The 14,820-nt window shown below is 42.8% G+C and overlaps 1 protein-coding gene across 4 annotated transcripts in view; it reads left to right on the forward strand.

Annotated features, from left to right (window-relative positions):
* Nucleotides 1–14,820, forward strand: part of NFIA (nuclear factor I A) — a 388,188-nt gene extending 373,368 nt beyond the window's left edge. For all 4 annotated transcript variants that reach the window (XM_074380913.1, XM_074380912.1, XM_039473584.2 and 1 more), the window contains one exon: nt 13,708–14,820. In XM_074380913.1, the coding sequence (XP_074237014.1) occupies nt 13,708–13,784 (77 nt within the window). In that variant the 3' untranslated portion in view covers nt 13,785–14,820. The remainder of the gene's footprint in view (nt 1–13,707) is intronic.

Raw genomic sequence — 14,820 nt, forward strand, 5'->3', positions numbered from 1 at the left:
CCTCTTCCCAAATGTTTTTCTCCTGTCTTGAAGTCTAAAGATGTAGCAAACTCCCTTCACACCACCCCCCCGTATTCACATCATTGTTCCCTTTCCCCCACCCCCACTGTCTTCCAGGAAGGCAGTTTGCTTGGCTGGTCCCTTGGGCCTTGCATCGCAGTGACCTTTGTAAGCCAAGAACTGCTGGCTGAAACTCCTTATGGAATTCGCTAATGCTCCTCAGCCCTGGGGTCAGTAGTGTCAACTCTGGACTGTCCCTCGCACCCCTTCCTGGCTGCTTGCTTTGAGTTGGAAGCAGGCACCAGATGAAGCCCCGATGAGGGATGCCGTGTGCTGAGTGGGTAACTCTATGGGAGTACAGGAGAGAAGCATTGCTCCTCCTAGTGCCAGATTCACTTCCAGGAACTAGTTTCCCCTCTTCATACCACACCTTCCATACAGCTTGATCAAGCAAGCACGCTTCCAAAGTTCATGCCCTCTGTTTCTTAAAGAAAGTTACAGGTGAATGAGACTACTATTTTACCCAAAGAATCGGCATAAATGAAATGAGATTAGATCTGAATCTGCCTACCCACACATGAACGAGTATAAAGCACTTTGAACTGTCAACTATTACATCAACTATCAAATTGTCTTCAAAACCATTAGGACCCACGTGGATAAATTAAATCCTCAGGAAAATCTGCAAACCATTTTAAGTTTCAAATTTCTCCCATTCACCATTTTGTCAGAGTTGCTTTAAAAAAAAGAAAAGTAACATTAGCAGTTATGTTTAATAGGTTTCCTATAGCAGCTCTTATTGGCAGGGATCCAAAGGACAGAGGAAAACGAACCAAAGTCTGATAGATATGTATGAAAAAGAAAGAATACACAAAAGAAAAAACACATGATTTTCAGTCATTTGGAGTTGACTGACCAATGAGAAATTATCTCTTATGCAAATTATCTTCTTTCTGGAAATCAGCCCATCAGTCCTGGCTAAAGGCTGAGAAACTCTTCGAGTTGTAAGCCCCAATTTCACCCAATCACTGTAACTAAACTGCTGCCCCCAAAGAAACCAGTTTCATCATTCATTTCTGCAGAACATCATCTAAGTGGATTCTGCTTTCATTCATATCCTTATCCAGTAGAGGAAATGTCTGTTTTTTGCAGCAGAGGGTTTCATTTAGAAGCGTATTCGCATTTAATTTGGTTTTAGAAAACCCTTAATGTTTTTTAGCATTGAACTAGGTTGAGTTCAGGGGATTGAGGAAATAGACTAAAAGGTTTGCATATAGCTAGCATACTCGTGCTATTATTGAACTTATCCAAGAAAAGTTCGTTTCATCCTCACAAGCACCATGCTAGCAAGGTGGTCCGCATCCCTTCTTAGCAGAGGTGCAAACTGAGATCTAGATTCACCACACATGCCTAGCCCATCCACCCCCATCCAAGCAGTTGCTTCTCTGAACCCCGCTACAGCAGTGCTTACTCTTGAACTATCTGACTCATCACATGTCACTATGCAGGGATACAGCTGCTGAATCTGCGTACCAGGAATGCCACAACCTGCAGTTTTACTGGGTATGCTCACCTATCAGGAAAAGACTGCTCCGATAGGAAAAGATGCTAAAAGTAACTCTTGAGCATCGCCATGAGGTTTACAGCTACTCTTAGCGTCATTGATTTATTCCTGCTGTACCCACTTTCTTGCTATATAATATAGATAAACGCTAATTCAGAGAGAAGTTGCAAAGCGGAGTCCTGGTCCTCCTTCTTCTGGGCCCTTTCCATTTCTGCCCATGAATATGATGGCTGCTTTCTCTGAACTCCTGGGCCCTTGCTTAGCAACAGGATTGAGTCTTAACTTCAGTCAGCCAGGAAATCAGCTCTTTCCAGATTGGTTCCCTATGGACATCTGAGAATCCCCTCAACTCTTCCTGCTTCCAAGTGAAAAATAGCCATTTCTTCCTCTCTGATGCACCTTTCTTGGTTGGAAAATCCCTGAGATCTTTTTGACCTCAAAAAGTAGCATCTCTTATGGGCTGGGTACATTTCTCTTCATAACTTAATCTTCAAGGCAGACAAACAATTTAAGCAAACTGTAGTTTTATTATTTGAAGAGAATCAATGTGCATTGACCATTTCCATAGAAAGCTAAAAATCATCACACAGAAATTGTAAGTCGTGGCCGTGAAATTCTAGAATCTCCATCTAGAAGCCATTACTCGCCTTTCAACTATAAGGTTAACTCGAATGCCTTTTGCCTTTTAGGGAAAACTAAGAAGCCACAGTCCTCCTGGTCCCTGCCCTCCCTTTCTCTCTGTCTTTACTTGCCTCTGGAGTAGACCTGAGGAAATTTTTAATACTAACGAGAACTTGGTGCCGCCTAGCCTCTGAGTCTGAAATGCCTGAGAAAGCAGTCCAGATTCCAACTGTAAAACATTCCTTCACCAAGCCTTGGAAACTAGCATACAGAGGCTGGCGGAGTTCAGAGGGAGCACATGTAAATGAGGCTCCGTTATAAACTCCTGAGGAGTGTTTTATTTAGTTTAAACCTGAACTTGAACTTGTAAACGTGTTCCTGGAGAACAATACAGAAAGGCTGAGGCAGTAGAACAGGAAGTCATATTTTAGCTCAGACATTTCACTCCTTAAAAGAAGGGAAAAAAAACTTTAAGTATTTTTTCATTGAACCTTCTTCTAGAATAGCACAAATTGGCATATCTGTGAGATTTTTGGGATTGCAGAGTTAGAATGGACGTATATATGTCTCATTTGAACTTATCACCATTCTTGCAAAATAAACAATAGAATTTCCTATCCATATGGTGATTTAACAAAAGAAGAGGATATTTAGAGCCTGTCAACATACAACAGTCATGCCATCTGTAATTGATTTTATTAATTGATAATAAAGCGGCAGTAAAGGTGTGGATCATTTCAAACTAGCACTCTGTGTGTGTGTGTGTGTGTGTGTGTGTTCAGAGTTTGTTCCCAAATCTCATTTACTGGTAGAACACTGCAAAGTGGAATTTATCCGAAAGCAAAGTGAGAATGATTTTGTATGCATGCTCAATTTTATAAAACACATTCTTGAATCAGTCTTCAATAATCATTGCTTGTGAGATTGCCTCCATCTCAGAAGTCACTACTAAAAAGGTAAAAAATAAATTACATCATCTGTGTTAGAATGATATTACCTCTCTCCAAGAAGCATAGATCCCTGACAGGGAAGTCAAGTGGCTCTGCCAATCACATATGCTATGTACACGTCCAGGTTGTTGGTAAGGCCCTTCACGTAGACTGTCGATGCTGTAGGATCTTCACCTTGCACAAATCCCAACCTCAGCCCCATCAAGAAGCCTCCTCCTCACATCCCCCTGGAAATATTTGGGAGGAATCTAATTGTTTGTAGCAATGAATGTTGCTTAGTTGTAAATTTAATCTACAAATTTAGAAGGAAATAAATCTGAACATAAAAAGCATTTGCTGTTTCAGCATTTAAAAAAAAAAAAATACTGTCATTTGAAACTGCAGACTCTCCCATGTGGGTTTGTTTTGCAAGTCACGTCTTAAACAAAGACAAGTTTTGTTACCATAAAACCTTAAATCCTACCACATCCTCACAAGGAGGAGAAAAGTATTGTTCACTGGTTCTGGGTTTGGGCTTTTAGGATAACACAGAGCTGTGACTGCACACAGGGAAACTGTTTGGTTTTTGTCCAGGGTTGTTGGTTCAGATGAAACCCCGACTCACACATATACCTCCCATCTAGATCATATCGGTACCTCACGTAATTGTGCACCTTACCTTTTAGGCCAGTATCTGAAAGTTGTTTTGTGTTTTGAACTTTATTTTTTCCCTCAAATGCTGTGATAACTAGTCTACCGAGGCCTGTTTTGCAGAAAAGTTAAAGTTGGACCCTTGACCCCCTATAGACTAGGATTTAGATCTCTGACTCCATGATCTGCCTTTTTCCACAGCCAAGCTCTTTCTGACCTCAGTGAGAGATAGGAACAGTTTTACCTTTGCCAATATCCCTTCTACCCTGGGAATGAGACAAAAAAATGATTCCTGGCACCAGTAATATCTAAAAGCAGGTGTTCCTAGAAGGAAGGTAAAGAAAGGCATCGCCACAGGATCTTGTAGTATCCTCAGAGAGGTCTTGTGAACTTCAGGCCCCAGAGCAAGCCAGTGACTGAGCTGGGACGTGAACCACACCACCAGACCCACAGTCCGGTGCTCAGTAACATCTCACTGTCCTCTCACTTTTTCTCATGAATCTGATAACGAAGATGCCACACTTCCCTTTGCATTCTCTCCAAATTCTGCCTGTGTGCCTTGTTTTTTTGGCTCACAAGAGAAGCCTTCAAGGTGATGGTTTGCAGCTCAAGGCCTTCTTCATTTCCTTCTTGATCCTTAGGGATTGTGGGTCTGCACGGCCTGGCAGAGACTAGGGGTCTAGGCCGGGCACGGTGGCTCAAGCCTGTAATCCCAGCGCTTTGGGAGGCCGAGGCAGGCAGATCACGAGGTCAGGAGATCGAGACCATCGTGGCTAACATGGTAAAACCCCGTCTCTACTAAAAATCCAAAAAAAATTAGTAGAGTGTGGTGACACATCCCTGTAGTCCCAGCTACTTGGGAGACTGAGGCAGGAGAATCACTTGAATCCAGGAGGCAGAGGTTGCGGTGAGCCGAGATCGTGCCACTGCACTCCAGCCTGGGTGACAGAGTGAGACTCAAAAAAAAAAAAAAAAAGAGTAGGGGTCTGTCATGATTCCTGCACAGGCATTAAACACAGGTGAAGAGGGAGGGAGACACTAACTTGAGGGGTGGGAAAAGATAGAGAATGGAACTAGAAAGATGTGGAACGGTAAACAGGGGAGAATTAAAGAAGTAAGAAGCAGACCCGTGCCAGGGCTTGAATGTGGAAGCGCCCGCTGGGGTGGAGAAGTCCAAAGGTGCCAGATGCTATCCAGCATCTGAAGGGCTTCTTGGCTGGAAAGGTTAGTTTGGGAATTCATTTCTGGTGAAGGGCCAGATCTTCTGGCATACGATTACAGGATGTATTTGAAATAACTGGACTTTTTACTTCAATGTTATTTTCTCTCTTACTGGACTTTATCTACCTGCACAATCCACACTGAGGTCTCCGCGATCCATTGGCTCTCAACCTGAGTCATGTTTGGGGAGAGCGAGAGCGAGGAAGCTTGCAGTGGAATGATTATTACAATGTGGCCACGCTCTGCTGAGCTCCAGCCTCCACTCCTACGCCTCTCTTTTTAAACAAGAAAGGTTACCTCCCTGGGCCACCACTGGGCCAACCCCAAGTGTGACTGTCTGCACTTGTTAGACAACAGGCATTTAATTAAAATTGGAATCCGATGTGTAGAAAACATACATTTTTTTCATTTCATGGCTCCCTAGGAAGTCATATTCCCTTCCTTCCCCATGCTCCTTGATTCTCCCCCTGCCAAAAAAATTTTTTTTTAATTTCTAGGGAAAAGATTATTTTAATGTGAAAATCAAAAGTTACAAAGAGCTAGGCTGCTTCTTTATTTTTGCCTTTGGGGAAGACATTAGCCAATCATAAAGCCTGTGTTGTGCCTGCAGACCAGAAGCCAGCTTTTTTATGGCTAACTTCCCATATGGAAAAGGGTTTGTCCCATTATGGGGCATTAAAATACAGCCTTTAATGAATCTGTAACTTAAATCTTTTACCTTGCTCTTATGCAATAGAAAGTGTGGCCTATCTGCTGATACTTGTTGGACTTTGTGGAATCAATAAATACAAAGAAACAGATGATAAACGCGAGGCCCGAGTTGAGAAATAAAGCTGCGATTCCCCCCTCGTCACTGCATTTTCTGCAGCAGAGCCATCCGCTACACTGTCTGGGTTCCACCCAGAAAATCCGGCAGTGCCATCATGACCAAATAGATAGGAACTCGGGACAATTTCATTGGGTCATTGTCCCCTTAATCTCCACGCTGCACCTCAGATCTCAAGCAGCTTCCGTGGCGCGGGCTCAATTTAATGGATAGAATCTATTTTTCATGAAAAAGCAGGAAATAAGCTGTCTCTTTCATAAAAAGATTTACAAAATGTAATCATTGTTGAAATATTCCCTTTGAACTGCCGTGTCCACGGGGGTCTCCGGCTCCCAGAGTCGTGCTTCATTAGAACCCCGTCATAAGCGGCTCCAGAAGGGCAGGTACGCTGGTGGTGCCCGGCTTTGATGTCTTGAATGAATGAAAGAAAAGCACAATAAAAAAGAGCTGTTGATCAAGCATAAAATACTCTTTAAGCTGACAGAATAGCAGCGTTAACACACCCTAAGCTGCTTTTAGTTTTTCCCTTTTTTCCTCACATTTTCCTGTGCTTTGTGTACAGTGGGGGTTTGTATTTTATAAGAAGTCTCTGATCTATGTAGTATGCCATTCGCTAACAAAAACCAAAATAGGATTGTTTCTGTCCCACTTGGTTGCCTGACTACTCCCTCCCTTCCTCCCCTTTCCCCCTCACCCCAACCTCCAAGGCGTGCAGTTTAGCCTTGCAAGGGAAGGGCCCAAATGCCTTTCATAAACTTGAGCCAATTCCTTTTGTGCTGTTGGTTTCCCCGCTCTGATTTTAATATCACAATTAAAGACAGATTTTTATTTTCTTAACAACTTTCTCTTGCAACTGGAGAAATGGAATTGACACAGCTGCTACTTTTAGCTAAGAAATTGTATCATTAAATAAGAGAAAGCCGCCTTGTAGAGCAATTTGCTTTCCCCGGGGACTTTTGGTCTCATGTGGACCTTAAGGACCCAGAAACTTTTCACAGTGAGAGAACCCAGCTACCCTGGCCTTCCGGTTTTCTGTAGCAGCCCCTAGCCAGGCATTTATTCCCCACAAAAACTGATAAAGTTGTTATCTCCATTTCATGGAGTCTAAAACAGAGACCTAGTGATGCTAACTTGCCTAAGATGATCTAACTCGTCCGTAAGGGTGCCAGGATTTTTGTCATTTGGATCCCAGAATCCTGGCTCTTATGGCGGCACACGCAGCTCTCTAGTAAGATTTCGGAGCAAATGCAGGTGGTTTACAGTGCTGTTTTGAATCCAGCAGTCTTTGATTTCATGAGGCAAACAGTTACTTGATGAAAAATGGAAAGGGAGACCAAAAGAAAAATGTACTTGGTGGCAAGAGAGACACTAGGGCAAGCGGAAATCTTGTGAAAGATTCCGACTTTGGATGAACAGTCAGAATAATTGGATTGTGTATGCACTCTCAAGGTTTGGAGGTACTGGATGGCTTATTGGGTAAAAAGATTAGTGTTTTCCCGTCTTGAGGTTTGAACCAAAACGGAGGTCTTGGCTGGGAGCAGCAGAGTCATTCTCCAGGGATCGGTGGTTTGGACAACTCCTCTGAGCTTGTAGTAAGTAGGCAGCAGTCCACGTTACAAAACTATTGCACATGCTACTGACGCAGTTGGCTGCAGTTGGCCCCGCTGCAGCAACTCTCCCATCGGAACTGCCTGGAGTGGCTTGTGGAGACTTGTGTCCCTCGAGGGAGAGTGTCTGTCATTTGGGGAGACGAGGTCACGTGGCTCGAGCATGCTCGAAGTCATCCATCCGGATACCTTGCTTTACCCACCTTGGGGTGAGCGACACCAGGCTTTGGGAACCTCGGATACAGCTTGTCCTTCCTTCCTTCCTTCCTTCCTTCCTTCCTTCCTTCCTTCCTTCCTTCCTTCCTTCCTTTATTTAACAGTGTTTATTATATGCCTACCCTGGCATCCCTTGGATACTCAGCTTGCCTGGGATGGAAACAGGTAATTAAAGTTTAGCAAATGTGACAGAGAAGAATCCTGAGGGTAAAGGCTCCAAGAAAGACCCCTCTGAAAAGGGGACATCTAACCTTAGAACCTAAGGACTAGCAAGCATGAGCAGAGCCAAGGGCAGCCTGTGCCCAGGCCTGGCAGGGAGAAAGCATTTGGCTTTGGGGGATCTGGAAGAAGTTTAAGGCGACATAAGTGTTGAGGACAAGTGGTGAAAAGATAAGGCCATGAAGGTGCCTGGGGCCAATCACAGCCCATTACTGTTTTAATAGTTTTCTGTATAATAAACAAGCCTTGGTTTGGAGTTATTAAAAGCAGGATTTCTTTAATTAAGAAAATACAATCAGACAAGAAAAATGATTACAGAGCTCAAAGGCTGGCAGTACCAGTGACTTAACACCTGTGTATGGCATGACACCCTTTTCAGAAGAAACCAGTGCACATCACTGCAGCCTCTCTCCAGTATGAGACGGTCCTCGTAAAACCCTGAGGTCCCCAGGACAGGAACTGTCTTGCTTGAAGTCCCACAGCTGGTCAGTGGAAAAAGTGACACTCTATCCTCAGTCGTTTGGACACTGGATACTCAGCATCGTTCATCATCAGAAATTTATAAAAATCCTATTGGGAGAAAAGCAGGCTGTCTGGTATCATGAAGGGTCTAAAATAGATCCCCTTATTCCTGATAGACAAGATGTTCCTAAGGGCAGGGACTGTATTTATTTTACTCGTTATATCCCCAGAGCCTGCATCCATAGCGCCTAGCACATAGAAGGCCCTTAGTGCTTATTGAATGAGTGAGTAAATGCTCCCAAACGGTGTCTGCGAATGTGAGAAACCAGAAGTCTGCTCTGAGGCCCCATCCACTTCCCTCACATTGAGATGGGGAGACGGGGCTACCGGGCTTTGGGCTGATTTGCCAAGGACAACACGTTTGGGCTAAAGGGTGGACTTTAGTCCATCCTGGCGAGTTCAGGAAGGCAAAAATGGCCAACGGGAGTGCTGTGACCCAGCAAAGCGAGCCCCTCCTCAGGAGACAGTGCGCAACAGTGACAGCCAACTCCTGTAGTCTTGACCTTGCCCAATGGGTTGGCCGAGTCCTCTTTGGAGGCTGACGAGGAGCTGGGCCTGCAGGGTGTGGGGAGGTGGCCCTGTGTTTGCGCAGTTTCCATTTGATGTGTGTGAATGTCCTCAAATGACCCACCTTGCCTGCAGAAGAAAGCCAAGTGTCACACCCAGTTCTGCATTCCACATTAACAGCCCCCTTCCGCAGTGTTACGCTTTGCCCTTGAGGCCTTTTGTTTCAGTTTTTAATCTGAAAAACAGATTGCGCTGCATCACAGTCCCCTCTGCCCTCTCTGCCCCCTGCCACCCCAGCACTCTCTGTGCCTTTTGGGGGTTAAAGTAGAATATACAATATAAAAAATGTCTCTCCGAGATTTTCTTCTTTTCCCTCTAGAATGTGCTTCCTGCCCTCTTAGTAAAAAGAGGATGTGAAAAGCCTTTTGAAAAGTTGCTGCACACTTTAGAGCATCTGTTGTTAACTCTGGGGTTGCGGCTGTGGCCTTCCTCAGCTATGTCTTCAGCAGCCCCATGTCCGTATTTTGGAAGATGGCCCCTGTGTTCTCATGGCTCTCCATGAGACATAAGAAATGGAAGAGATTGGCACCATCAGAGGCACCTTCTGCCATTTCAGGCTTCCTGCTTAGGATGCAGTCAGATAGATATTGTTTATGGTTCATAAAACCTGACTACTGTGAGTATTCCAGAATCCCAGCGGAATGGGATTCGAACTTTCATGGAGCTGTAAATTAACGGGCGGCAAGTGTGATAAAACTCCTTAGAGAACTGTGAGGGGGAAAGAAGTCGCGCTGCAATGGTTAAATGAAATTTTATAAGCACATTCAGTGTGGAGCTGTTTTGCATTACATGAGTTGAATACCTTAGAGACGCCACATCTGCAGGCACTTTATTAAATCCTTAGTCAGCACTTTTCCAACCTGATGAGATTACTTCTTCATTTGACTGGAGAAAAGGAAAGCTGAGCTCTTGTCCTGGACTGCAGATTTCTTTTGATGTTTCACCTTGAACACTGAAAGAGGACAATCACCCCCCTTCTCTCCCCACTCCCGCTCAGCACATCCCAAACATAGACATTGTGAATGTTACCGACTAATTTTCCGTAACTGGGGCTTTGGTGGGAGTGTGGATTTATGGACCTCCACAACCACTATAGCTGAAAGTTCCCAAGGAGAAAATAGATCAAAGCTCTGCATTTACTTCCTTAATGTAAATGTATCAAGATAACATCGTCCTATATTGTACTGTAATAATGCCACTCACTACACAGAGGGAGGGAGAGTCCTTTGTAGTCCATTTGGATACAGTAGGGTAGATTAAGGAGCTATCAGGTACGAAGGCAGAAACCATATGAAACCTAAGCTTAGATCACTACATATCTGAGGATGGCTTTTGGACTCTCCATAAATGGATTTTGTTTAATGTGTCAACATTTTCTCAGTGATATGCTGCTCAACCCCAACAATCAAATAATCTCAGATTTCTTTTATGTTTTTCCTGTAGGACCCAAGAAGAAAATATGCAGAGTCATTCCTCAATGAATGTTCTAAAACTTGTTCTACTTGCAGAATAGAAATTATAAGAAACTATCACAAGAGAAAAGTAGGCTTTTACAAACATGATATTGTCCATCTGGTGTTACTAGCAGCTCACGGAAGTTTGTAGAAATTGATTGGCTTACGTGTGTGTGACTGTCACACTCATCCCAGTGGAATTATTAATGTCTTTAACTACAAACTGATTAGGAGAAAATTCAGGGAGATGTACGAATTATTATTATTGTTATTGTTAGAACTGTCTATCTGCCATCTCTGCAGATAAATGATTTAATCAGAGACTTCAAAAAAAAAAAAAATTCCCTGTGTGGGTTCCCTAACCAACTTCCTATTCTGGAAACCCTTGGTCAAGTAGCTGGGTTAATTGTCATGAAGATTAGTGTGATGTTGAAATAAGTACTAATGGTCAAATTATAGGAGTGAACAAGTTTAAGAATAGGTTTTGGTTTGGGCCTGAAAGGGTTAATTAAGGTTTTTTCACGGGTTATTAAAGACCCCCAACCTCTGCCTTCAGGAGTCATATTGACACCCCACCACAGGGCAGCTCAGCCCCTCTATTGACATGTTGCTGGTCAGAGCACAATAGCCTTCTGTGTCTGCACATCATTGCTAAAATCATCTCAAGGAAAAAAAAAGTTTGAAAGCTTTAACGTTAGACAAAAGCCCAAGAGTTGCAGTGCGCAGCTCAAAAACCCAGAGTCAGCAACTTCTATTGATTAAAAACTAACCTTTAAAGTAACTCTGAGAGTGTGTGGTTAGCATTTAAATTTAAACATGTCATGAGTTGATTTGTGTTACTGAATACCAACTCAGAAGGAGTAACATTCACATCGCATTTTTTTTTTCTAATTCCCTTAAGCAGCTAAAGTATTTCATGAAATGTCAATAGGGCAAAAAGAAAGAGAGGAGGGGGGCCGATGCCGGGCCTTGTAGTTTTCTTTCCCATGCAAATATCCACCCCCCAAAAGAAAAGTGTGGAGAGTGAAACACAATAATTAGTCCTTTGTCTAACTTTCCCAAGTGCCAGAGAAAGACAGATTAATTAAATATACAACAGTGTTGGTTTTTGGAGTGGGGGTCCTGCTTGCTGTGTAGGTCATAAATTAGGCAGAATAAATACTTCAATGTGTTTGCAGTGGGCCTGCTACGTCAGAACCACTGGAAGGTTGGTGGGAGGAGAGCAGAGGGTTTCTTGCTAATGATAGTCACGTCTGGGTCTGTCTGGTTGCTCTTAGCAACCAGACATGATGTAACACCAGGATGAACTTGAACTTGGGAGACTTGAAAAGAGAACAATAGACCAGAGCAATCAATAAAGCCTATTTCAGTGAAGGATTACAGAGCTGCTCTGGGGTAACCTTGTCGGCAAGGCACATACTGAATAGTAAGATGTGTGAAGAAACTTTTTTTTTTTTTTTTTTTTTTTTTTTGCTTTGCTTTTTAAGAGAAGAGCAGAGGCGCTGCAGATTTTTGTAGTGCCCCAAGGTCTCGTCCAGAAACTGTGGTGTGGAAAACTGCTCCCCCTGCTGACTCACTGGGTCCCAGGCCTTTGCTTCAAGAACTACCTTAGTGTCAGATTGAAGAAGTCTGGAATTTCACAACCGCCTTAGAAAGTGTGAAAACAGAAGTAGTAAGCATTATTCCCTGCACCCAAAGTTTGGGCCTGTTTTGTTCAAGAGAGGAAGCGGCTCTAGCGTGGATCAAAGTCAGCTGTTAGGTAGAGGCCTACTAGAAACACACTTTGGGGCTCACCTTCTCCCTCCTCTCTCTCGCCCTCTTCTTTCTTGAGTCCAGTTAGATTTAGGCCGTGTGTATTTGCCAGGCTGACTTCCTTTCAGGACACAAGAGGCTTTATTGTGTTCCTCAAAGCATGTGGTCAAAGAATAACATCTAAAAGTCTACAGGATGAGTAGTTTTTCGGTTTGGGCTTAAGTTTTTTAAACTCCTCTGGAAATCAAAGGTGGTTTGTGTGACTAGGAAATCTTATACCAAACTCCATGTAGCTATCATTTAGCCATTCATCCCTGGGGACCAAGTGAGTCCTTACTTTACCTAATTGAATCTCTTCCACAGGGATGGTCCTTCACCTGCCTAAAGCAACCCAATTAGAATCCTTTCTGATACTGTCAGCTTAGAGAATTCAGAAGCATGGGCTTTTGCTAAGCTTTGGTAACTTTTCTGTAAATAATGATAAATGTAGTGAATTTGTCAGGGTGTCTCTAGAGAAAAGTCGGCAAAAGCCGCATACTTTTTTATTTCACCGGAGAAACTAACTCTGATGTTAGTCTATAATTGTTCACTCTGTCTAGCTAACAGAAAAAGAAATGCCAGCAAGATAAAGTGATAGATGACCAGACAATTGCTCAAAGCTAATCACCTAAGCATTCACAAAAGGAAAAGATAACCAGTAACTGGGTCCAGCAGGCTGTGTAGAAGGCTCTAAATAAATGCTGCATGAATGCAAGCATGAATGAGAGAGGTATGCCATGGCCTCATTTTTCCTTTGGACACTGTGGTACTTAAGAGAGTAAAATCTTGATCCTACTTAGTTACTATGTTTCATTTTTGAAAATATGATTTTAGAAACAGTAGGCTGAAAGGAGCATCTTCCCTCATAAAGTCTTGCCTAGGTAAGGACAGAAAAATGCTGTGACTTGCTCAGAATCACCCAGGAAGACTGGTACAGCTCTTTTTCCACTTTACCTCCAGTCATTCTTGTATCAGTATTGACCATCTGTGCCGGTTAGGAGAGTGTCACAATCATGTCTTCAGTGCCTGCACCTCATTTGAAAGGAGATGTTGAAAATCATCAGAGTAGCCATTCATTGCCACATGAAACCTCTCCCTTCACCCATTCTCCATTCATTCAGCCCTACTTCATTAAGAACATTCTGTATTCCAGGCACTGGGCTAGGCACTGAGGATTGAATGATAAACAAGATGGTCAAGTTTCCTGCCCTCTTATGACTGCCCCCATCAGATAACAAAACCCTTATTTGTATGTCAAGTGAACAGAAATACCTCATTTTGTAAGACACGCTTGAATGTTGGAAAACCCGAGCGAAGACAATGAAGTATACTTTCAGAGGAGTCAGATCAGTTTCAGTGTCACAGGATTTGCTGTTGTCTGCCATTCCTTTTACTCTTCGCAGCGAATCCCTCCCACATCCCTAACGTACATCCTGATTTCATGGTTGAAAAGGCAACTTCTAAAACACGCTCTTTTACAAATTGTGCTTCTAACTGCACTTCTCCTTTTGTCTTCCAGTCCTGGTACCTGGGATAAAAGTTGCAGCGTCCCACCATCCACCAGACAGACCACCTGACCCCTTCTCAACTCTGTAACACGGACGCAACCTCAACCCAGCGCAGTTCCAACTTCACTGTCAGTGGAAGGGGAGAAAAACCGATTCAAATCAACTTGTACATGGAAACAGCAAGCATTATGGTCAAACAGCAAAGGCCATAACCTTTTGGGATTTTTTTTTTTTTAATACTTTAGGGACTGTTGTCATTTCTCATATGGTGCTGGAAACGGTTGGGCTTTGTAACATTTGAAGTGTTTCCGTGGTAGCGTGAGCATTAGGTGACCTGGCTAGCAGAGGACTACCCTTGCTCACTGACTTCCTGTTGTAACACACTTTCCTTACGGAGCCTGGCTGTTTCACAGTATTTCATGAATTTACCCACACAGGTGTGATCCTCCTTGAGCATCGAGGAGGCACATGGAGAACTAAATCTTTTGTAGTAGCTGAGATCTGCAATATATAACTTACGGGACAGTCAAAGGGCAATGTTTTTCTGTAACATATTGGAAAAAGAAAATGCAGTTCTTTTCCTTTTTTATTTGTTCTTTTAGTTTGTTTTGGTTCAGCGGTCAGCAGTTAAGTATATAACATGGCCCGCAAGGACAACGAATCCACTTACATTGCAGAACAATTCCGAAAATGGCAAACTACTACTACTACTGTTCAGTTTTTTAAAAGTTTTGAAATGCTGCACTTACATTTAAAAAAAAAAAAAAACAACAACATTTTTTCAACAATTTCAACAATGACACAAAAATTCACATGGAAATGGGGAAGATGGTCTGTTTTGACAGAAACTGACAGGAATCAATCAAAACAATCGAATTTTGAATTGAGTAAAGTGCAATTTCATTGGATAGCTAAATATCTTTGTAAGATAGAGATTGTTGAAAATTCTATTTTTGTTTTTCAAGTCCTTTCACCCCAGGACTCTAAATTATTGGGGTAAAAAACAGCCTTGCAAGAAAAAGGGGAGCTATTTTTGCTTTTTATGTTTTTTATTGTTAAACTTGTATCCCTTTAAAAAAAAAAACTGAAGGAAATTTAAAAAAAAAAAAAAACAAAAAAACAAA

Source organism: Saimiri boliviensis, chromosome 11 (genome assembly GCF_048565385.1).
Source record: "Saimiri boliviensis isolate mSaiBol1 chromosome 11, mSaiBol1.pri, whole genome shotgun sequence".
Classification (NCBI taxonomy): Eukaryota; Metazoa; Chordata; class Mammalia; order Primates; family Cebidae; genus Saimiri; species Saimiri boliviensis.